General features: G+C 40.8%; 1 protein-coding gene across 1 annotated transcript in view; it reads right to left on the bottom strand.

The window, feature by feature from the left end:
• The window catches only part of GCC2 (GRIP and coiled-coil domain containing 2), a 1,443,709-nt gene that overhangs the window by 836,403 nt on the left and 583,670 nt on the right, over positions 1-23,636 (bottom strand). Inside the window, exon 13 of the mRNA XM_044070984.1 lies at positions 7,228-7,390. Coding sequence (XP_043926919.1) covers positions 7,228-7,390 — 163 coding nt within the window. The remainder of the gene's footprint in view (positions 1-7,227; positions 7,391-23,636) is intronic.

The following is a 23,636-nucleotide window of genomic DNA, read 5'->3' as shown; positions in this document are numbered from 1 at the left end:
GGCAGTAAAAAAACATACTTTTCTCTCCTTTCTGCACTGCAGGGTTTCACTAATGGCCTGATTAAGTTATCAAAAATGAGAATGTCCTACAATTAGAAGTCTATTATTTCCTTTTATCACTACATAACATTATAATATTCTTCAGTTGCATTCCACTGTATCTGTAAATCTCATTTACTTTCACCTGCAATTGGTCACTTTGGATCAGTGCACTACCCAGTACATACAAAATTGCTAAAAGAAACAACAGCTTAGGAGGAGAATTTTATATATATATATATATATATATATATATATATATATATATATATATATATAGACACAAGTGTCTGTGTCTATGCATGTACAGACAGGTTCATAGCTGTATACCAGCCAACAACAGGGGCCTTTTAAAGCCTACCGTGCATCCTGAATGTACCTGACAAGTTTTAGTACCCTTAAGATTATTCTAAGGGGTATAAGTAAGCTCCGGTTTCGGTGGTCAAGCATTTACAGGCGGTCTCTGACACAGACAGCAGACTAGGGGGAGACTTTTGAGGCTGCCCATCCAATTATCTATATTTATCTTGAAAGTGGTCAGGATGCCACCACTTTAATGTACAACACTTTCAAGAAAAAGGGCTGGACTACACAACAATGGGAAATAAAGTATTGTTGCATAAAATCTTACCATAACTTTAGATGTCCTTCTCTTCTATATGCTGCTGTATTCATAACACAAGGGAGTCCGCCCCTGGTCGACTCTCATACATACAGCCATTTCACAAAAGATAGATGCTGCACCTAGGGTGCTTGTGACAGCCCACGTCCGTCTCTGTGGACGTCAGCCATAAACAAAAGTTTGGTACAAAACGGCCACCAGCAGGCACTCTCCTCAGAACTGAATGTTGCCAAAATCAGCGACTACAGAGTGGGTACTCAGGAGTCAGGCAAGTGCAAGGTGGAAGCAGGGTGGGAAACTATACAGCAGCATATAAAAGAGAAGAACATCTAAAATTATGATGAGATTTTGCACAACAATACTATGTCCTTCTATTCATATGCTGTTGTATTCGTAACACAAGGGAGACTGTAAAAGCTCCTGTATTAAGAATTGGGAGGAGGAACAGAAGCATTTTCTACAAACTCATGCAGGATGGCTCTTGTAAACCCTGCTCTGGCCCTAGAAACAATGTCCAACTTGTAGTGTTTGGTAAAGGTATGGACAGAGGACCATGTAACTGTTTCTAAAATGGCAGCTGTATCCAAGCCCTTGAAAAAGGCTCCAGAGGAGGATACTGCCCCTAGTGGAGTGTGACTTTATTGGGAAGAGAAGTCTTCTGTCATGGGTAGCATAGCAAAAGGTGATCCTTTTAGATACTCAAGAGGATATGGTTTGCTTGGAAAAAGGGTGTCCCTGGGCTCTTGGATGAAAAGACACAAAGAGCCTGTTTGATTTACGGATGGGTTTGGTCTTGGCCAGATAATATCCAAGTTGTCTGTGAACATCTAAGGTATGTAGAATCTTTTCAGCTGGGTTTTGGGGTGAAGGAAAGAATGTGGGTAAACAGACAGCCTGATTCAAGGACAGCTCATTGACCACTTTAGGCATAAAGGTAGGACTGGTATGCAAACACATCCTGTCTTTGTGGAAAACAGTAAAAGGATGGGAGGCCATAAGGACTTGCAGTTCTGAGACCCTTCTGGCTGAAGTAATGGCCACCAAGAATATAACTTTCCATGTACAATGTTGAAAAGAACAGTCTTTGGTTGGCTCGAAGGGTGGCAGTGTCAATTTCTCCAGTACAAAGTTAAGATCCCAAGGAAGCAGACTAGGCTTCCTTGGTGGTCTGAGGTGCAGAACCCCTTTTAGGAAAAGTTTAACTTCCAGCCTAGAAGCCAAAGGAGGGGTGAGAGGCAGACATGCTGAGATGGCAGATAAATGGGTCTTGACAGAGAAATACAATAGTCCAGACTTAATCAATTCACACAGGTAGGACAGGACCACTAGGGGTTCTACTACCTTTTTGATACCAGGCAGAAAATCTCTTCCAATTTGAAAGGTATGATTTTCTGGTATTTGGTTTTCTGGCCTCCTGCAAAACCTGAAGTATGCCCTCTGGGTGAAGGTGTCTGAGGTGAATCAATGCCCTGTCACCCACAGTGTAAGGCTGAGAGTGGACAGTTGTGGGGGCATGACTGCTGCCCTCTCCTGTGTGAGCAGGTCCATCTGTTGGGGTAACTTGTGGTCATTGCCCTTGGCTAGATGTAGTAGTTGGGGAAACCAGTGCTGCTTTGGCCAATAGAGAGTCACCAACAAGATTTGAGGCTGTTTTTTCTGAAGTTTCAGCAATCTTTTTTGTATGAGAGGGAAGGGGGAGAATGCATAAGCGTACATCCTCTTCCAAGGGAATAAGAGAGCATCCACCCTCCATGCTTTGGGGTGTGGTACCCCGGAGCAGAAGGTTGGAAGCTGTCTGTTCATGGGGAGGCAAACAGATCCACATCTGGTTTACACCATCAATGGACCAGGTCCAGGAACACATCCCTGTTTACCATCCATTTGTGAGATAGAGTCATGGTTCTGCTTACAGTATCTGCCGTCACATTGTCTGCTGAGGGAATGTAGACAGCTTGGATGTTGACTTGTCTGTCTAGGGTGATTTCCCATGCCTGCTGGGCTAACCTGCACAGGAGGTAGGACCTTGTCCCCCCGTTTGTTGATGTACCACAACACCATAATACTGTCTGTGTATCACCTCAGTGTGCCTGGTAGGAGGTGATCCTTGAAAATGTGTAGGGCTAATATCAGGGCTCTCATTTCCTTGATACTGATGTGCTCTTATGTTCAGTGAGGGTCCGTAGGTTTCTCACTCTCCATTCCCCAAGGTTGCCCCCCCCCCCAACCTGCATCTGAAGTGTCTGTGAAGAGCTCCTGTTTGGGGGTTAGGGGCAGGTCTGGGTTGACATTTATCTGGGCTATCCACCAGTTCAGTTCCCTAGAACGTCATGACAGCATTGGGACCATGAACTCCAGAGGGTGCAGATGTTGTTTCCAGACTGTTCTCAAATACCACTGGAATTTCTCATGTGAAGTTTTGCTAGGGAAACCATGGGGATGGTGGAGGCCATGAATCCCAGGAGGCTGAGAAACTCCCTGGCTGACAGGGCTTTTAGAGGGAATAGTTCCTTGAAGTAACTAGTGAGAGAGACAATTTTTTTCTGGAGGCAAACAGGCCATCATTTATTCTGTTGGGATCCTGCACCCCAGGAACACATGATCCTAAGAAGGAATAGGAGATGATTTTTTGAGATTTAAAGTGAATCCCAGATTCTCAAGAGGGAAAGGGTGAAGTCTAGATGTTGTAGAGGCATAGGAACTGACAGGGCCTGGATCAGGATATTGTCTAGGTAGGGGAAAAGTTGGTTACCCTTTGTCCTGGCAAAGGCTATATTCTTGGGGCCGTAGAGGGACCAAATGGCAAAGCACAGAACTGATAGCATGTAGAACCCACTGAAAAGCAGAAACAGTTCCTGAAGAGGGGATGGACTGGGATGTCTAAGTGGGTGTCTTATATCTAAGGACACTAAAAAGGCCTGGGGTAGGATCAGGGGAAGAAGTGTAGGAAGAGTGAACATCTGAAAGGAGGGAAGTTGAAGGAAGGTGTTGAGGTGGGACAAGTCCAGGATTGGTCTCCATGGACCTTCTTTCCTGGGAACTAGGAACACCCTGGAGTAAAATCCCTTTCCTCTTGCATGTGGAGGGACTTGAAGGGACTTCTTAAATGGTCCCTTGATCTAGCAGCTCCTGAAGAACTGATGAGAAGGAAGGCAGTTTTTCTCGATGGAGGTTGAGGAATGCCTTTGGGAGTAGGTCTGGTCTCCCATCTCATGAAGTATCCCTGTTTTATTATAGAGAGGAGGACCGAAGAGTCCTGGGTAACCTGATTGCAAGTTAGTAGGGGGAGAGAGAGACAGATGCATAGAAAGTGGGGTGCTTGGGTCCAGTGCCTGGTAGTCACAGGCTACCAGGCTTACCCTGAAAATGCTGTCTGATAGCAGGAATAGAGGGAGCAGACCTGGCTGAGGTCTGTTTCCTGGAGTCTTTTTTGCTTTGGCTGGCAACTGTCTGGCTGGCCTTCTTACAAAGGAGGTTTTGGTAGGATAGTTCCTTTGGTAGCGTGGGATCGGAGAGACAAAAATGTGTCTTAGATACTGTAGCTCCTTGCCCTTTGCTTGGAGGGCCTTAAAAAGGTCAACAGCTGCTGAACCAAATAAATATTTATTGTCTAGGGTTGTGTTCAAGAGTTCAGACTTGATCTCATCAGGGAGAGGCTGCAACCTAAGCCAGGAGTATCTCCTAATGACAGACCCTGAAGCAGCAGCCCTAGATCAAGCCTCAACTGCATCATAACTACACTTAACAGACTGCTTGGTCACCTGAGTGCAGGAATTCAACAGGGTAGATATTTTAGCCTTGCCTGAGGAGTCAGGGAGGTCCCCTGGTTGTTTTGTCACATCAGCTAGCAGAGACTGGAAATATTTGGCCATGTTGGTTTGGTAGTTAATTGCTCTTACTGCTAGGGTAGTGTAGAGCTTTTTCCCTAGGCATTCCACTAACCTGCTTTCCTTGTCAGAGGACAGGAGGGAGGTGGAAGGGAGTAGCTTAGCAGTTTTGTCTGTAGCCACAGCAATGACTGAAGGGTCTGCAGAGGGTGATTTATACAGGGATCTAGCATCCTCAGGGACCTTATAAAACCTGTCTGGGCATTAGGGTGCCACTGGTTGTGAATTGGGTTTTTTGGAGGCAGCTAGGAATGCATCCAAGAAGACAGGATGCACTGGAGGTACAGCAGACGGGTTGGGAGACTCCAAATACAAGAGGTTATAATATCTCCTCTAGTTTTCTGAGACCTGACTGCTGTCCCACTTGAAGAATTCTTTCATATGGGAAATGGTTTCCCTGAAGGTGAAATCTTCTTCTGGAGAATCAGTGCCATTGGACTACTCCTCTGGGGATGTGTACCCCAGAGGAGAAGCAATTTGTGAGGTGTAGGTGAGAGATTCATCCTCTGATGAATCTTCTTCTTCAGCTGAGACATCAGGAGCAAGTTTACCTTTGGGGGTAGATGCCAAAGAGGCATGGGCCGGGGTAGGGGCCTGGCGTAAGGCTAAGGAAGCATTCAAAAGGCCTTGGGTGAAGGCCTGCCAGTCAGGAAGTTGGTCAGATGCCGCAGGTGTCGGTGGAGGAGCAAGATGGTTTTTTGCTTCCTCTTTTTATGGGACTCCGAGGTCAAGGTATCGGACATACGGTGAAGAGTGGAAAGGCCGGATGCCAGATGGCACTCCACAATATCAGAGCCGACATCCTTGCGAATTACAATTTGCGAGACCCCACGCAGACCATCGGATATGATGAGCCTAGGTTCCCCCTCGGCGACTGATATGGACTCCTGCGATTCCCCTTGGGACTTGCCCTCTGCTTCTTTAACGGCTTCCACCTGGGTACCCGCCAATGAAATGCCCAAGGATTCCAGCTCGGACTCTGGGCCTTCACCAGCCTTGAGAGGTACGGCTGGAAGGGAGGGCGCAGCAGTTGGTTCGGGCCTAGACCTTTTGGCCTTTTTGTCTGGTGGCTCATCCAAGGGGCCTGACATTGGATCCATTGCTTTAGCCAAATGCTTTAGACATTGGTTGTCTAAATAAAGTTTTAAGGCAGCTAAACAACTGCTGAGGGTTTTGTGAACAAAGGCCTGACAAATACGTGGTCTTGTTCCTGGCTTAAGCAAAACAGGTGGAGCTCATGTGGATGTTTATGTGGAATTTGCCTTCCACACCTACACTTGCCTCTTCTACTTGACATGAAACCCGCAGTAGCAAAGGATAATTAAACCCCCCTATGGGGTACTTACCTGAAGTCGGATAAGATGAATGTGTCACATGGGATCACTTTTCCTAAGCAGCGACAACCGGAGCTGGCAGTCACACAGGCGGCAGAAAAGTTCTGAGGAGGGTGTGTGCCGACGTTCGTTTTGTACCCGACATTTATGGCCGACGTCCACAGAGAGAGATGCAGGACGTCACAAACCACCTAACGGTAGCATCTATCTTTTGTAAATTGGCCATACGTATGACAGTCGACCAGGGACAGACTCCCTTGTGTGTTTTGGATACAGCAGCATATGAATAGAAGGACATCTAACATGCTGAGGTTCAGCACACCTGTATACCCCCAGTACAAGGATGCCTGAACTGGCCCTTGAGGGACATCACTCCCAGTTATGTTTGTACCAGGAATTTGGAAATGGCAGAATATAGTAGAATACCATTCCACTAGTTATGGCAAATGTCTTAAAATATGAGCATGCACAACAAAGCTTTTTTCTGAAGAAGGAAGTTCATGGTCTACTCTAGCTAACAATTTTTCCACTCCAGTAGCACACTGAAATTAAGATTCTCGACTGTTTGCAAAGGAAAACATACACTTGGCTAAGTTCTGTTTCGGTTTACAACCTGAAGTAGTGAAATAAAGGAAATGAAGAATAAATGGTTGGCTCTCTTTCTTAGCTAGTGATGACAGCACACTGTTGTCAGGGAGGATGCTGCACCAGATGAATAACGTCCTGTTTTACCAGGAAGATCCATCTGTAGGTACACAGAAGTTGTAGAAAAAATTGTGCCAACAGTGCCTTATAAAAGGTCTATGTATTCACTGCAGCAATGGCTGTGAGCAGTGCTGATGAGATTCAAAACATTAAATATTTACAACAGTTTAGAAAGAGTAAAAGTGGAATGGGGCATTGGAATTCCAAGACCTCAAAAATTAACCAAGTAATACTAAAATTTAAAGAACAATGGAGTATTCTTATTATATCGTTTTAATACAGTGATTTATTGTAACAACTACAACTGAATGTGACGAAAAATAATACTCTTCAATACTGAGCACTCACAGCAGATGATAACTGACAGCATCAGTAACACCTTTGGTCTTGTTCATTTAACTGGAAGTCAATTTGTTGAAAGACCATTTCTTCTGGTTTGCTGCCATTCCGAAGGGGTGCAACACTAGAGTTAGTGTATTTAAGTAACTGGGGGTGGGGGCATGGGCATGCTTCCTCCTATAACAAAATTCACAGATGTATCACTTTGTACATTACAAATTTCATCTTTCTGACAAGTTGGCTTCAAATACGACCACATCTCAACAAGCCAATGTCAGGTATACTACTTGATATTTTTACTCACAGACTTCTTCTTGCAAGGTTGTTTGCTTTTGTTTCTGTATCTTAAGCTCTTCAACAAGCTCAACAATTTTCCCATCTTTTTCTGCTACTTTCTGGTTCAGTTCCTTAACCAGGCGTTCATAGTCTGCCATTTCCATATCCATCAGTGTGCTTTTTTGAGCATCCTGTACAGTAAAATAAATATTAAATTACAATAGTATATGAGAACATAGTACAGAAAATAAACTGGCTAAAGCAATCAGTTCTGATCTTTTATGTCTACCTTGCATATATCACCACTACATTCGGATGTCTGCACTTTACACCCTCATCAATGTACAAGTCTAGCAATTTCCCAAAGATTAAGAAGGGTACCAATAATTAGTGATAAATGAATAATATGCTGAAGTGAGACAAACACACTACAAGCTTTAATAAACCGAGTCAATTCCTCAGATGAATGTGAGCTATAATCTGGAAGTCTGTTTAGCCACCCAGCTGACACTGAATACTAAGAGGAAAAAGAAACAGGTGGCACGAAATATGTTTAAGTATACACTTCAGGAAGAAGATCATTAAAAGACTAAGGATGAAAGCTGGAAACAAAACGACTATTTAAGTAAAGGGTTAACAGGTTTGTAATGGTTAAAAGTAAAAAGAATACACAAAACAGATAAAAATAATGGATTAGTTCACTAAAATTAGATAAGCATTTTTATTCCAAATACATTACAATGGAACTGCTTCAGACAACTAAACTATTAACTTTCATTTTCTTAAAAGGGGTCACCTACATCAGCTGCAGGTAAGATGCTCAGCAAGAAAGCCAAAATCTTTTTTTTTTTTTTTTTGAACCAGAAAGGTCCGTCACCCTCTTCAGCCTAAAACAAAAAAGTTCCTACACTTAAAGCACTTAAGAGCTAAGCATCATCTATTTTTTATTTTATTTCATTTGTCTGCCTCCCTCCCAATACGATGACATGCAAAATATCACCGCATAACATCAGTCACAACTTCCTCTATGGGCACAAGGTACAGATGCTGCAAGAGTGCAAACCATTCAGAACTGAATGTCAATATGGCAGTGAATTGCTGAAGGGAAACACTTTGCTTTGAAACGAAAATCTCTTTTTTCTTTTCTTTTTTTAAGTTAGACCTTTTGGTTTTGGTAAGAAAGAAAGTTTTGGCTGAGGCCAATGTGGGTTGCAGGTATTTTGCCCACAATATTTTCAGAGTATTCCACTCCAAAGCATTAAAATAAATCTGGCCAGTGTACCTCTCATTCTTCAAGTTGCAAATTGAAAATCATCCCCCTTTACTATTACCACATAGGTTATCTAAAACACAAAATTCAAATTTGGTGAAATTGCTGGAAGTTTCCTCTTGCTTAAAAAGGGCACAGCTGCTATCTTTTTCAGTAACCCTGAAATGTTCAAATATATGTCCTCTTTCTCAACATCCTAGAGATTTTGCCAGAGTAAAAATAAAGGCAAAACCTAAACCTGGCTAGGTAGGTAGCCTTATTACAAATTCAGGTAAATCTACCACTGGCAAGGTCCAACACACAGCAGCTGTTGGTGATCTACCTGCACTGCTTACACATTCCACAAGTATTCGCACCTTTAGCCTTGTCAGTAACTGCAACCCTCATTATCTTTCTGCTTGTCTCACAATAGCTCTTTACATTTCTTGCTTTTTTAGAAACATATTTATGTTCATTACCCAAAGCCCTTATCAGGTCTTTATTACTTCTGATACTACAACAAAATAAATGATTTTTCTATGTTTATCTCAGTGTTACAGTCAACTGCACAAATTAAACTTGGTTCTCTAGAAAAAATATTTTTCTCCATTTTCAAGTCTTTCATACATATGGTTACAAATATCAACTTTAGTAACTGCTGCAAAATCGACCAGCCCTTTCATTTTTCCCTGTCAAACATTTATTTGACTACCACAAACAAAAAGCTCTTCACGTTTAATGACAAACATTTTCATCAGAGGTAAGCTTAGAAATCCTGACAATTTGCCCTTCGCATGCATGTTTTAATATGCCAGAAACTGCATATTATAATAGGATAAACACTTATTTATGCTCACCTGCTACTTGTGCATTTCTGTCAAAGGCTGTCGCCTTCTCTCAAGGACCTCTCATGGCTTCTAATAATATATTAATCTCAACGTACTGTACCTTACTGTGAACTACATTCACATTTCTGCTGGCTAAAACCCACAGCTATTTCTGGCTTTCTTTTGCTTTTTTTAATAATGTTTATAAACAGAAAAATGTCTACTATATTTCCTACTTCTATTTTTACTTCTTTGCCTGTTAGTATTGCACATTTTAATCTCCTTGGGAGGGTGGCCTAATGGTTAAGGTGTTTGCCTTACAAACACAAGATGCAGGGTTTGATTCTCACAAGGGATAACTGGCTAGGCTTAAAGTGGCTTGCAAGGGCAGTTAGATAAGTACTAATCTATGAACCTATAATCCTTCATGTGCTGCTCTGTACTATTTCCCATTGACTTCTGCTTTATATATTCCTTATGCTTTGTAAAAGTGATGAGGTATACTCTCAATGCTTTGTAAAGAATACCCATCTATAATCTTACCATAACAATAGATGTCCTTCTCTTCTATGTTGCAGTACTCTTAACATATGGGCTGTGTTCCTCCCTATGACCAGACGTCCAACCAGTATACAGAAGCTTTGCTACTGCTAGTACGTGGGATGTCACACATCTGCTCTGCCAAGGTCAGTCATAGAAGGACATCCACACGTACCATCCTCAGAACAAGGATGCCCCATGAGGAACAAAAGTCCTAAGGAAAACAATATGTCATCCAGGGAAGTGACAAGTTGCAGGGGGAAGGCGGGATAGACAGAACACTGCAACATAGAAGAGAAGGACATCTATGGTTATGGTAAGATTTTACACAACTATTCTATGTCCTTCTATTCAGTGTTGCAGTATTCTTAACATATGGGAGAGTTCCATACATGGTTGGAACCTTGGGAGGTGGAAGAAGTAGAGAAAGGCTGCAAGAAAGAATTCTTCACAAAACCATGGAGAATAGCCCTAGCAAATCCTGCTCTGGACCTAGAAATAGTGTCCAACTTGTAATGTTTGGTACAGGTGTGCACAGAGGACCAAATAGCAGCCTCCAAAATGAAATTAGTATCCAGACTCTTAAAGAAAGCCCCTGAAGAAGCCACAGATCTAGTGGAATGGGATCTGACAGCAGTAGACAGGGACTTACCATGGAAATCATAACAAAATACAATAGCCTTAGAAATCTAAGATGAAATTGTTTGTTTAGAGACGGGTAAACCCACAGCTCTGGGATGAAAGGACACAAAAAGCTGATCTAACTTCTTGGTAGATTTTACTTGGACAAGATTAAAGCTAAGTTGCCTATGTACATCTCGAGTATGCAAAGTTTTTTTCACTAGATGACTGAAGAGAAGGGAAAAGGTTAGGCAATTGGATAGACTGATTAAGGGATAAGTATTTCACTACTTTAGGCATGAAAGAAGGGCTGGTTCACAAGGAAACCCTATCCTTGTGGAAAACCAAGAAAGGTGGAGATGTCAAAGCCTGAATCGCAGAGACCCTTCTAGCAGAAGTCAAGGCAACCAGAAGCACAGTTTTCCAAGTGCAAAACATCAGAGAAGCAGAATCTGCGGGTTCAAAGGGAGGTACTGTTAGCTTCTCTAAGATATAACTGAGGTCCCAAGGAGGAGGAACTGGTTTCCGTGGAGGCTTAATATGTAGGATGCTTTTAAGAAAAAGCTTAACCTCCAATTTGCCGGCTAAAGGAGGTGATAATGGCAGACAAGCAGAAAGAGCAGAACAATGGACTTTCAGTGAGGAATATGATAAGCCACTTTTAAGTAGTTCACACAGCTAAGACAGTACTACTGGAATGTCCACAGAAAATTAATCTAGATTTCTATTAAAGCACCAGATAGAAAATCTTCTCCATTTGGAAATAAGATTTTCTAGTATTGGGTTTCCTGGCCTCCTGCAAAACCCCAAGCATGTCCTGTAAGTAAATCTGCCTGAAAGGGATCAGAAGCTGAACACCCACAATGTCAGCTGTAATGTTGACAGGTGTGGATAAAGCAGTGATCCCTTGTCCTGTGTGAGTAAATCCACCTGGTGAGACAACTTGTAGTGATGGCCCTTGGCTAGTTGCAGAAGAAAAGGGAACCAATGCTGTCTTGGCCAAAAGGGGGTCACAAACAAGATTTTCGGTTTGTCCTGCTTAATCATCAGCATGACTTTCATAATGAGAGGGAAGAGGGGGAATGCATAAAGAAATATCCCCCTCCATGAGAAAGAAAGGGCGTCCAATTTCCATGCCAGAAGGTGTGGGACCCTGGCACAAAAGAGAGGAAGTTGTCTGTTTTGAGGGGTGGCAAATAGGTCCAGATGTGGAATACCCAAATGGCAAACTAAGTCCAGAAACACACCCCTGTGAAGCATCCATTCGTGGGGTTGTGTCAAGGACCTGCTTAATGCGGCTGCCACAGAATTTTGAGCAGAGGAAAAGTAAACAGCATGAAGAGTGACCTTGTACTGAATTGCTGGTTCTCATGCCATGATAGTTAACCTGCACAGAAGGGAAGATTTGGTTCCCCACTGCTTGTTTATGTACCACAGGACAGTGGTGTCATCTGTAAAGATCTTCAGAGGACCTGGTTGGAAGAGGTGATGGAAAGTCTGCAATGGACCTTCCTGGAAGCAAAGGTTGCCCCCCAGCCTGTGTCTGTAGCATCTGCGAAAAGCTGTTGAGAAGGCTTGGGCAAAAGAACAGGAAGGGCTGGATTCAGAGAAAGCAGCTGAATCCAGCAGAGAACCTCTGTTTTCAGGCAGGGAAGTAGAGGAATCTGAACCTCTAGCGGGTGTGCATACTGGGTCCAGGATGTCTTTAGAAACCACTGAAATTTTCTCATGTGAAACTTTTAAAAGGGCAACATGAGAATTGTGGTAGTCATTAATCCAAGATGTCTTAGGAATTCCTGGGCCAAGATGGAAGGAAGAGTCAGAAGTGTCCCCATGAAGCAAGGGAGAGACTGAACCTTGTCTGATGGGAGAGATGCACCATCAAGTCTGTCCTGAACCTGCATCCCAAGAAGATGCAATCCTGAGAGGGAGTCGAGCTGGATTTTTTTGAAAATTATTATGAACCCAAGGCTTTGAAGGAGATGAATGGTTTTCTTAAGATTTTGAGACAAGTGATCTGAATTGCTTGCCAAGAAAAGAAGGTAATCCAGATATGGATAAACTTGAACTCCCTTGACCCTCAAGAGACAGGGGCCAAGCACTTTGTGAACACCCTTGGGGCAGTGAAAAGACCAAAAGCCAAGCCAGAGAACCGCAAGTGCAAAGAACCCACAAAGAAATGTAAACACTTCCTGTACTGAGGATAGATGGGGAAATGCAAATAAGCATCCTGGAGATCCAAGGAAGCCATGAAAGACTGAGGTGAAATCAGGGGGAAGAGTGTCTGTAGGGACAGCATCCAGAAAGAAGGCAATTGTAGGAAAGTGTTTAAGTGGAAGAGGTCTAGGATTGGTCTTCAAGGGTAACCCTTTCTTGAAATCAAAAACATTCTTGAGTAAAACCCCTTGCCTCTCTGATCCAGAGGTACAGCTTGAACAGTGCCTTGAGACATCAGGTTGAGAAAGAAGCTGTGGAAACAGGTGCATCTCACTGGAGGGGGGTGGGGGCTGAGGAATTCCCATGAATGGAGGGAGAATTTTCCAAGTCACAAAATAACCTTTTAGGATAATGGATAGGACCCAGGAGTCCTGAGTGATCTTTGCCCAGGCTGGAAAAGAAAGAGAGAGGTGAAGAGAAAGAGGTCTATCACTTGGAATGAAAAGTTGGTTATCACATAGAACTGGACCTGACCTGAAAGGACTGCTGTGAAATGGGAACTGAATATGTTTTGGACTGAGGGGGAAGTGGAAGCAGAAGAGGAATGAGCAGGTCTCCTAACAAATGAGGTTTTGACAGAGAAGTTTCTATGAAATGTTGGGACTGGTGAAACAAACAGGTGTTTCAAGTCTTGAAGCTCCATCCCTTTTTCTTGCAGAGCCTTAAACAAGTCTGCAGCTGCTGGACCAAAAAGGGCAGACTTATCCAAAGGAGCATCTAGTCATTTTGCCTTAATATCATCAGGTAATGATTGAAGTCTAAGCCATGAATACATCCTAAGCAAAGAAGCAGAAGCAGCAGCTCTAGATGATGCTTCAAAAGCATCCTAGCTGCACTTAATGGAATGTCTAGCTACATGAGAGGATGCAGCCAAAAGTGACAAGACCTGTGTTTTAACTGCAGAGTCTTGTGAAGAATTCAGAGCCTGTGAAGCTTGAGAAAGCAAAGCCAAGGAATACCTGGACATGTGTGTCTGGTAATTAATAGCTCTGACAGCTAAAGCAGAAGAGGTATATACCTTTTTACCCAATCTCTCAAGAATTTTGCTCACTTTATCAGATGGTAGAAGTTTGGTAGAAGGAAATAAATGGGAAGACTTACCAGAAGCTATGGAGACCACAGCTGGATCAGCAGAGGGACACTTCTAGAGAAACTTGCAGTCACCTGGTACTTTTTAAAATCTGTCTGACCTTATGGGAAGAGGGGCCTATGAATCTGGAGTTTTAGAGGAGGCAGCGAATGCATACAAGAAAGCTGGAAGGACAGGAGGAACTGCAGAGGGAGAGGGGAACCTTCATCTGTTGAGATCATACTACAGCTTCTGTTCTCCAGAAATGTGGGAACAATCACATTTGAAGAACTCCCCCATTTTATTAATAGTCTCCCCAAAAGAAATTTCCTCCTGAGAGGAATCCCCTCCATTAGATTCCTCCTCAGGGGATTCATATTCTACAGGTGAAGTAATTTGGGTGGAATATGCAAGTGAATCCTCATAACAGGAAGAATCCTCAGAATCAGAATCAAGACCTGAGACTCAGCAGCCTATACAGGAGATTAAGTGAAAGAAGGCAGAGAGAGAGAAAAAGAAGAAGGAGGCTTCAAGGCCATCAAGGCCTTAATCAGATCTTGGGAAAAGGTATCCTAATGAGACTGAGGAGAAGAAGAGATGTTGGGATGTTTAGTCTTCTGTTTCTTCTTCACATGTCTTTCTGTGTGACGCGACAAGGAAGAAGAACCCGATGTAGGCTTAGTGTTCGGAGTAGTCAAGGAAGGAACCCTACTTGCAACAGCAGGGATGGTGCACAGTCTTCCAGCACAACAAGCTGTGGTTCCCCCATATTGCCCAAACTGGACGTCTGCTTAGCCTCAGATGTGGATCCAATCCCTTGGAGGCTTCGGCAGAGCTACCCACTGAAGCAGCGGACCCGACCTCCAACCGTACCAACGGGTCCTTACCGACCTCAAGGGATACGTCTGAGGTAGAAAGAGCAGAGGAAGATGATTCAAGTTTTTGCTTGCTCACCTTCCTCTTCAAACTGGGTTTGGCCGAAGGACCCCTGGAACCCTCCATAATGTCTTTCACCAGACGTTTAAGCCGCTGATTTTTGAGATAAAGATTTAGAGCCAAAAGCCAGCTATGCAAAGTCTTAGACACAAAGGCCTGACAGATAGGACAGGATCAATCATCATGACTAGGCCCTAAACAAAAAAGACAGAGGTCGGGGCTATCTTTACGTGTTATCTATCTTCAACACCGACACTTGCCCTTCCTGGATGACATGAACAAAAAAACAAATGGCAGTAGCAAGAAAATAAATCCTCAATGGGGCACTTATCTGAAGCTGGCAGTAACACGCATGAAATCCGACTACAGACCGTACGTAGGAGTCAACCTTCTGAATGGCAGCAGAAAACTTCTGAGGATGGTACATGCAGACGTCCTTTTATGGCTGATGTTGTCAGAACAGACGTGTGATGTCCCACGTACTGGCAGTGACTAAAAGCTTTTGTATACTGGCCGGACGTCAGGCAGAACACAACCCATATGTTAATACTACAACATCGAATAGAAGGACATTTAACCATGATGCATTTGTACTGACAATTTTGTTGTGTAATGGTCTTTGAACAATGTTTCCATACCCTCAACTCTGTACTCTAATCTCTGTACAACATGAAGCTTTTCTTCCCTGGTCTCCACTGAAAAAAGGCCTTTTTTTGCACACCTGGACCAACCTGGTAAACAAATGCAAATAAAATACATACGAAAATGTGTATTTAACCACTCAAGGCTGTGTTTCAACTCATCTTAAAACTTAAGCAGTACCATTCAAATACTCAAGGAACAACTGTAAGCTGCTTGCCATAAATAAATGGGTCATCAATAAAAAAGCATATAATATAATATGTGCCTGTCAAACCTTGAATGACAGAGAGATAATCATACTTCTAAGCAGCCATGACTATTTTAGCAAAAGATGCAGTTACAATGTTCCCTCCACTGTTGCAGCTTTAATTTGTTGGTACAGGCTCTCATCAAAAACAAAAAAGTGGCCCTACCTTTAATAAGGAACATACCACATTGGCACTAGTAGTTTTCAATGACAGTACAGTTGTATATGAACTTACCATGGCATATGTCTTATTAGTAAAGGGATATCTTACTGAGGATAGCCATACATCTGGCCAGCAAACCAAATCCTTATGCCCTTCTAGGTGCCGTACATCAGAAGCATTTCCTATGCCCAGGATGTAAGGGGTACAAGTGATGTACAAGCACCTAATCCTCAGAACTGAATTGTCCAAGGAGAACCAGAGCAATGCAACAGGAACAAAAGAAAGAGCATGTACATCCAGAAAGGACAGAAAGAAGGACCCCTTGGCCAAAGGATAAAAAAACAGAGACCCAGAAAGGTGAAGGTAGAGAGGGATGGAATACTGCAACAGTAAAAAGTAGGACATCTATTGTTATGGTAGGTTCTTCCTTATCAATGTTGAAGTACTCCTTACTAAAAGGAGAGTAAATAAAAGCTACTGTAAAGTATGGGAGGAGGATGCATCCAAAGAACCCTCCAAAAAAAACCATGACGAATGGCCCTGGCAAAACCAGCCCTGGCCCTTGACAACTTCAACTTGTATGGTTTCATAAAAGTATGTACAGAAGAGCAAGTAGCAACTTCCAAAATGGGTCTAATAACCAAACAAAGAAAATACAAACTATGAAATCCGAAAGGTGCCGGAAGCATGAGGTTCACACCAAAAAAACTGTTTATTGCACAAACCCACAAACAAATTATACAGCTAAGCACTTTCGTCACAAATACTTAGAGACATCATCAGATAAACACAAAAAATGAAGCTACTATTTAAAAACTTGCAATAAATCATGTGAGTCCACTAAAAATTTTAAAGAAACATTAACCATTTTACACAAAATTAGTTAAAACACAATATCCAAACCTTAAAAAAAAACTTCATAAACATTAAATAACTACAAACAACTAAAAACATCATGACTCGTCTTTTAAAATATGTTTTAAGTCTTAACAAACAGGAGACGGAAATTGTACCATTAATGCCGGGTGCACAACCCCCCACCACCGCGTCACTGTTCAACTATAAATTAAAAAACATGGTCAAGGTAAATATCATTATGTTTAGCCAGAGCATTTGTTTCATTATGATTTATTTTTTTTTTATCATTCAAATGTTCATAAACTCTGTCTTTTAAAAACATCTTTCACCAACAGCAATATGTTTACAAATTTTACAGTTATGACATTTAAACATTCCCTTTGTTTGCACAGATGCGGGCATTTTAACACTTTACTCTAAAAACTATTTCAACAAGGTACTTTTTCTAAAAACTATACTCATGTCATTCTCCCAACTTTTTGTTACCCCCAGCATATTCATGCAATACAGACCATTTCTTAAGTATAGCTCTTATAGCACTACTGTCATTAGAAAAAGTAATCTAACTGGTGGCATATGTGTAACCATGTCCAAATTGGAATCACAGACCACATTCTCAACCTGGTTACCCTCAGTAAGAATGGGGATAAAATGCAAGGTTCTTCGTTTTTGGATCACTTCTTGTAATACATGATCAACAAAGCCCCCCCGGGTAACCTCTTCTTAAAAACATATCGTGATACTGTTACATTCGGCCATAAATGCCAGAGGTATACATACATTTTTCATAGTTTTTAACTACCAAATGTCAAGATAATGAATACAATATGGCCCTATTTTATATGTACATTGCAAAAAAATCCACTGTGTTATTCAAATACTGAATAAATGCTGATATTGTAGCCTGGTTTTACTTCCATACTAAACACACATCATTAAGGTACATGGTACATAAATGCCAGTAATCCTTATATTTATTGTTAAATACAAAGCATTTTTGCAACTGTAACATAATGACATTTGCATAAAGTGAACCACAGGCCAACCCCATGGCTATACCTTTTTTCTGCAAAAAATACTGCCGATCGAAAAAAAATAAAATGATTATGCAAAATAGTTGACAAAAGCTCAACAAAAAGATTCAACTTGTCCTGGGGCACATCTGTTTCAGTGTGTAAGAACTCAGCAAACCATTCAAGACCAATCCTGTGGGGAATGCATGTATACAGGTCTTTCACAGTTATACTCAAATACAGATGTCTCATCAAATTTCAAATCATTACATTTTTTAAGAAAATCCCAAGAGTCCATATGTAAATGAAGCAAATTTTTACATTTTTTTTAGGGAAAAGTTACAAATTTTTTCCAGTAAAGATATCACAGAGGACCTCCCATCAACAGTAGGCTGCATTGTGTGTGTGTGTGTGTCGGGGGGGGGTAGACAGATCCTTATGCATTTTTGGCAAACCAAACATAGTAGGGACCACGGGATTTTCAAGATGTAGAAATTTGTATTTGCAGAAATTTATCCTTGCCTATGCATGTCATGCAACATTGTTTTAATCCTGACAAACACAAGATTCATTTCCCTTCTTGAGACCTTCTCATATGTGTCTGCAAACAGTAAGGCATACATTTTTTCCATATACTACATATCGTCCATAAGCAACCCCCCCCCCCCCACCAGTCCGGTTTCACAGCATGTAAGTTGTTCACTGCTATGTCCTTCCTTACCACTGATGCAGTACTCCTTACTAGAAGGAGAGTATAAAAGCTACTGTAAAGTATGGGAGGAGGATGCAACTGAAGAACCCTCCAAAAAAACATGAATGACGGCCCTGGCAAAACCAGCTCTGGCCCTAGACAGCACATCCAAGTTGTACAGTTTCATAAAAGTATGTACAGAAGACCAAGTAGCAGCTTCCAAAATGGATCTAGCTTCCAAACCCTTAAAAAATGAACACGAACAGAAGACAAAAGCTGCTTACCATGAAAAGAATTACAAAAAGAAATGTCCTTAGAAATCCAAGAGGAGATAGTTTTCTTAGAAACAGCCAAGCCCCATTTCTTGGCATGAAAAGAAACAAAACAGCTTGATCAGATTTTCTTACATCTTTAGATTTGAACAGACAGCTCAGATATTATCTGGAAAAAACTAAAGTACGTAGAATCCTCTCACCAGAAGGTGAAGAGAAAAAATAAGGAAGGAGGGTAAATGAAGTGATTTAGGAAAATGTCATTGACCACCCTTGGGCATAAAAGAAGGATTGGTGCAAAGAGAAACTCTCTATCTCTGTGAAAAATCAAAAAAGGGAAACTGCCATGAGAACTTGGAGTTCAGGGACACTCTTGGTAGAGGTAAGAACCACCAACAAAACAGTCTTCCAAGTACAGAATTGCAAATTAGAGGAAGCTAAAGGTTCAAAACGAAGCTGATTCTTCCAGAAAGAAAATGAAGGTCCCAAAAAGGTGAAATGGGCTTTCTCATGGCATTACTGTGAAAGATGCCTTTCAGAAGTTGTTTAACTTCAAACCTAGGGTATAGGTTCATAGGTAGATACTAGGCTATCTGCCCTAGGGTATTTATAAGCCTAGCCAGAGTGTGTTTGGCTTTCCCCTCCATTTTAGACTAGTTAACTGTGCCTCTGTATAGTAGGTCACAGAGGATAGCCCTTTAAGGTTAGTTTACTGTGCCTCTGTCTAGCAGGTAACCAATCAGAAAAACTCTCCTGCACGTAGGAAAACTGCACGGCAACAAAATATAAATCCACAAAACAAATGAATGCCAGCAGATAAATAGGATCCAATAAATAATTTATTACAAAAAGAATAACATCATATAAATCAGACCAGCTTCGGCTGGCAAAAAATAGCACAGCCTTCTTCAGTGATGAAAAAATAATCAAAAATGATGCATTTATATAGTAACTGAACTACATCCTATTGGTGCAATTATAATTGCTCATTGAGTCCAGGTGTAAATAATGCTCCTAATATGGTAATCCATTTCTTTTCTTTGGTATCAAGCAAAGAGTGCCATCCTGTCTTATTAAATCTATTGTCCCTTATAATATCAATAACTGTGAATGCCAGCCGAAACCGGTCTGATTTATATGATGTTATTCTTTTTGTAATAAATTATTTATTGGATCCTATTTATCTGCTGGCATTCATTTGTTTTGTGGATTTATATTTTGTTGCCGTGCAGTTTTCCTATGTGCAGGAGAGTTTTTCTGATTGGTTACTTGTTTTTCCTTCCTGCTGGGGACTATGGATCCGATGCTGGCTGCATGTTTCTTCAGCAGCCATTTCTGTTTGTGAATTTAGGTTCTACGTCCAAGTTTTCGGGTGAGCAGCTCTTTTCATTGAGTGCATTTTGAGTGCCTGGTTGTTCAAGTAAGTCGGTGTGGGATTTTGGACTTGTTCGGGACTATTTACGTCATCTTTTTTGGCTGTTATTTAGGAAAGGTTGGCCTGGCGTTTTACATTCACGTTTTTCATCTATGCTCTTGGACTATGTTTCATGTCTAGGCATTCGGGTGAGCTGCCCTTTTATTGAGTGCATTTCGAGTGCCTGATTGTTCACACAAATTTGTGCGGGATTTTGGACTCACTTAGGACTGTTGCCCTGGCTTGGCGTTTTTCATATACGCCTTTGGACTACAACTGTGGGCTTGGGTTCGGTATGTAACCTAACTGTTTGGGCGTTTTTGATTCAATTGTTTAGGGAGTATCATCTTATGCTCATTTTTGGGTTTTTTTTTTACGGTGCCTCAGAACAACTTGGGAGATGAAAATTTTTTATAACAGCCTAATTATGAGCCCATTTTGAAATCTTCTTTTGCCTCTGGGCTTCAACAACTTGGGAATTTGAACTATTGGAGACTCGTGTTTTTGTGCACACTACAACTGCAGGCTTTGGTCTGGTATATAACTTAAGTGTTTGGGCGTTTTTTATTTAGGTGGAATCACCCTACGCTACTTGTTGGTTCTTGTTACTGTGTTTTAGAACAACTTGGGTGATGAGATTCTTTTTGTAAACGGCCCTATCACGAGCCCATTTCAGAACTCTTTGTTTTTTTGTCAATGGGTTTCAACAACTTGGGGATCTGAATCATTGGGGACTTGTGTTTTTGTGCGCACTGTCAGCAAATTGCGTATTGGCAAATATTTGTAAGCCTTATGGGTATTTCTTGATAAGATTACGTGCCAAGCAAGATTTCGATCGACTTGTATGCCTTGCAACATTAAGACTACGGTCTATGGACATTGTCTACAGGACTTATACATTTATGATTACTCAATTTGACTGTTTTTTGTCAATTTATATATTATTACATCATAGTAATTATTTTATAATATGTTTAGCAATGTATAATCAATGTTTATTTGTATATGAGTCCATTAGTTGAAAGTTATCCAGTATTTTATGGGCATTAGTTTGATTCATGCTGTTTATGCCTTCACCATATATTGCTTTATTTCAGTTTCTAAAGGTAGGAGCTGTTTTCAAGGGGAAACGGAGGATTTCTTTTGGGCATTTGGAATATTTGGGGACTTATGGTCTTATGTGTAATTAGGACATCATTATTAAATTGTGAGTTTGAGACATTAGTTGGTGCGATAAGTGCTTCTCACTAGTTTTGGTGCTAAGCATATCGCTAAGCCTATTGTTGATTTCATTAGGTTATAGTCTGTGAACAGTGGTATAGGGACATTTATTATTAATATTTGACTTTTTTCAATTAGTTTATGGTTATATTATAACAACAACTATTTTAGTGTCATGATTATTATTATATAACCAAATGTTTTTGTGCTTATTATATCCAAATCAACAACTATTTCAGATCCAGGGTATAATGTATTTTTCATTATGTTACTTCAGCTGATTTTTCTTTCTTTTTGTATTTGAAGTGATCCAGGGAGGGGGTTGTTTATACAATAGAAATGTTTTGACTGCTTTCATCAGATAACTTTCAGTCATTTTACACTACATTTTTTGTACTGTATTAGGTTGTAGTATCCTTGAATCATATCACTTCAAACCAGGAACCATTTTGTAAATTGTGATGTCTTGATTATCATTTTATGATTATCAGCAGGTTACGTGCTGTCCTTATATTCACAATTTTATTAACACATAGACTATATAGTTCCCTTTGATGTTTGGTGGGCTGTTTAATTTTCAATTTTTATTTTTTATGGTTGTTACTCTTAGCAGCTGTGTTTACAACCATAAGTGGCCATTTATTATGAGGTTGGCTTCCTGATTTTTTAACATATCTTGGTGAAATATATTGGCAGGGATTAATATTCTGCCTTCATTACTCAAATTATATTACGCTGAGATTTATTTTTATCTCATAGGTTGGTTCAGCTTCAATAATTACATTTTGGCTGTTGGCTGTTTATCTCAGGGAACGTAGCACTGTAATAGTAATTTTTCAGTTTTAGCTATTATTGTTCCCTTTTAGTGACGTGGCAATTGAATATTAGCCATTATTGTCTATTTGTATTCATTTCATCATGGATCTTTTTAAATTGGTCAGTGGGTTATCTGCAGATAGAGCAGATTTGACTGCTTTTGGTGTATGTCCAAGTGGTAGCTCTTCTAGTGACCCCCTAGGGCCTGAAACACTCTGTGGTTTGGCATTTGATAATCTATACAAGCATTTGAAGCTAATAAGATCTAACGTTTGGCATTCCAAACTCTTTAAGGCCTATATGGCTAAAGGGATTACTCCTAGGGGATTACGGATTCGTATACAACCACATGTTGGTCAACCAGATGAAGAACTCACTAACCAATGGTCTATGATTCAACAGCAAGCCACTATGTCTTTTGTTGAGGCTTTGGATAAATATTATGACAGAATCATTGATTCTGAAATCAATGCAGTTACGAATTTGAGTAATGAAGTGCAGAAATATGAAGGAGAAATATTTTTTCAAAAATATTTTACTAAAATTACAAATGATTTAACCAATTTGGAGGTACAGTTAAAATCAAGAAAAATTAGGAAATTTAAACGGGATGAAAATGATTATCAGGGAGCTAACCCGTTTAGTGCCCCCTCCAAACATGTTCATTTTAATCCCCATCCGGTCAAGACACCAAGAAGGAAGAGACCCAGGTCTATATTACGTAATAGACAAAACACTAATGGTTCCTCTACTGATGAGGTTTCATCATATACTGACAGTGATATGCAGCCAGCATCGGATTCTCCGATTCCCAAATGAGCCCAAGGTTCTTTCCCTTTAGGGGGAAATACAAACGTGGAGGCAGGAAACATAAAAAAATGTTCAGAATATTCAGAGCCTATTACAAATGGTGACACAGAAATAAGTAATGACATCTCAAATGTTTTGAATCTATCCAATTTTGTTTTGTCCCCCACTCATATTGCTATATTAAACAAAGGTCTTACATTCATTCCTGGTTTTGTTGTTTCTGAGGACCGGTTGGTCCAGGATGTTTTGGCTTTCTGTAGAGTATTAAATCTAAAATTACAGTTTGGTGTTGATGATGGTTTTTCAGATGAGGATAAATTTATTTATCATAAGTCCAAGTATATGCCTCCCATGCATCCTGTTGTGCAATTGTTTCAAAACATGGTTCTCAAAGATTTACATTTCCATGGTTCGGAATTTCATTTCAAATCTAATAATTTATCTTTAAATGAAAAACAAGCTATGGATGAATTGTCACAAAACAAGGATCTGGTTATTATCTCTGCCGACAAAGGTGGGGCAGTGGTTGTCATGAATTGGATTGCTTACAATAATGAGGCCATGAGGCAGCTATCAGATAACACATATTATGTTAAAATGTGTCTCAGCCCTATACACAGATTTAAACAACAGATTGATGATTTTCTTTGTTGTGCTAGGGATACTGGCCTTATTACTGATTTCACCTTACAACAGTTAACTATTTCTGATTCAACCAGCCAATATATTTATTTTCTTCCTAAAATTCACAAGCACCCCACCAACCCACCTGGAAGACCTATTGTTTCCGGCCGTGGATATTTAACTGAACCATTATCTTTGTACTTGACT

Source organism: Protopterus annectens, chromosome 5.part0, assembly GCF_019279795.1.
Source record: "Protopterus annectens isolate FY-2018-M chromosome 5.part0, PAN1.0, whole genome shotgun sequence".
Classification (NCBI taxonomy): Eukaryota; Metazoa; Chordata; order Ceratodontiformes; family Protopteridae; genus Protopterus; species Protopterus annectens.
The sequence above is the reverse complement of the archived record's forward strand: the minus strand, read 5'-3'. Positions and strand labels throughout refer to the sequence as shown.